The sequence below is a fragment of the Pelodiscus sinensis genome, chromosome 30 (genome assembly GCF_049634645.1).
Source record: "Pelodiscus sinensis isolate JC-2024 chromosome 30, ASM4963464v1, whole genome shotgun sequence".
Classification (NCBI taxonomy): Eukaryota; Metazoa; Chordata; order Testudines; family Trionychidae; genus Pelodiscus; species Pelodiscus sinensis.
Genome location: NC_134740.1, coordinates 5,353,471 through 5,354,918, shown reverse-complemented (window position 1 = coordinate 5,354,918; position 1,448 = coordinate 5,353,471). Strand labels below are relative to the sequence as shown.

General features: G+C 55.2%; 1 gene segment (V, D, J or C); it reads left to right on the top strand.

Moving 5' to 3' along the window:
- The first annotated feature begins 244 nt into the window (after positions 1–244).
- On the top strand, positions 245–902 carry LOC142821331 (Ig heavy chain V region 3-like). The segment is given in 2 exon segments: positions 245–351; positions 445–902. Coding segments are annotated over 2 exon segments (450 nt in total).
- Positions 903–1,448: the final 546 nt, after the last annotated feature.

Sequence of the window (1,448 nt, the reverse complement as noted above, 5' to 3'; positions counted from 1 at the left end):
GTCACTGCAGGGAGCTGTTCAGTCCTCCAGGACCGAAAGTGTCAGGAGGATCCCAGCGCCCCATGCCCGGCCCTGCACAGACACCCAGGCCGTGGCAGTCTGACCCCTGCACCCGGAGCCCCGGGGCGAGTCAGTCAGATCCCTGGCAGGAGCAGCGCGTGTCTCTTATAAGGCGGGGTATGCAAATGAGGGAGTCGGCGTCCTGCTTAAATCTGCCCCTCGCTCTGCCCAGGCTGCACGTGCCGGGACAAATCCGCGTTTATCTCGCAGTCCCCTGAGAACTTTTCCCGCCCACACCCGGGACAATGAGAATTTGGCTCCTTCTGAGTTTCGTCGCAGCAGCTTTGGAAGGTATTGTCTTGTTCTGAATCGCTGGCCCGATTGGAGGAATGGTGCGTTAGGGCTGATTTTACACCGATATTAAGAACCGGTTTGTATTTGCAGGTGTCCGGTGCCAATTGCTGGTGGAGTCCGGAGGGGATGTGAAGAAGCCCGGAGACTCTCTGCGTCTCTCCTGCAAAGCCTCCGGCTTCACCTTCAGCAGCCTCTATATGGACTGGGTCCGGCAGGCTCCTGGGAAGGGGCTTGAATGGGTCGCTTATATAAACCCCAGTTTATGGACCGCATACGCGGATTCCGTGAAAGGCCGATTCACCATCTCCAGGGACAATTCCCAGAGCACGCTGTACCTGCAAATGACCGGCCTGAAGCCCGAGGACACCGCCCGCTATTACTGTGCGGGATACACAGTGACACGAAACATGTTTCTGATCATGCAAAAATTCAGGCTGAGGAACCGTCCTATCCCCGGCAGCCGCGAGGGGGCAGCAGAGACACACGGAGCTTAACACAACCTCCCGCCAGTGTGAACCCCTCAGTCAGGGGGGGATGAGAGTTTTGCGGGGCCCAGGGCCCCTTTGGAGAAAAAATAGAAAAAAGCGTCAATTGCGCAGATTGAAGGCAATTTTCATACTAAATGTGAATTGGATAAATTTGATAGAAACTTAATTGAGTTGGATAATGTTTATTTTAATTCTATTGTAATTCATTGTTAAACAAAATTCTGCATGAATAATTACACGTTTTCATGTAATTATATTGTAATTTTGGCTGAAACAAAGTAGCCAGGCTGCCGTTTTGACCCTCATATCCTGTGATCCTAGGCGGGCTTGGACAAGCATCCCCCTGGAGCCGGGAAGGAAATCCTTGCCAGAGCAAAGCTAACCTGCCAGGGGCTCTCAGCAGCCTGCCCCAGGACAGGCCTCTCTCCAGGTTGCCCATTAGCCCGGCGAGGTTAGAGTGCGGCGGAGGGATTCCGCCCGCCCGCCTTTTGGGGGCAAAATAGGGCCGGGAGAAGTGAAGTTGGGAGACGTTTGCCCGGCGGAGCAGAGGGGAAGGGGCCGCCACAAGGGGGCTCGCTCCACACTCAGCCCTGGCCGGGCTATGGC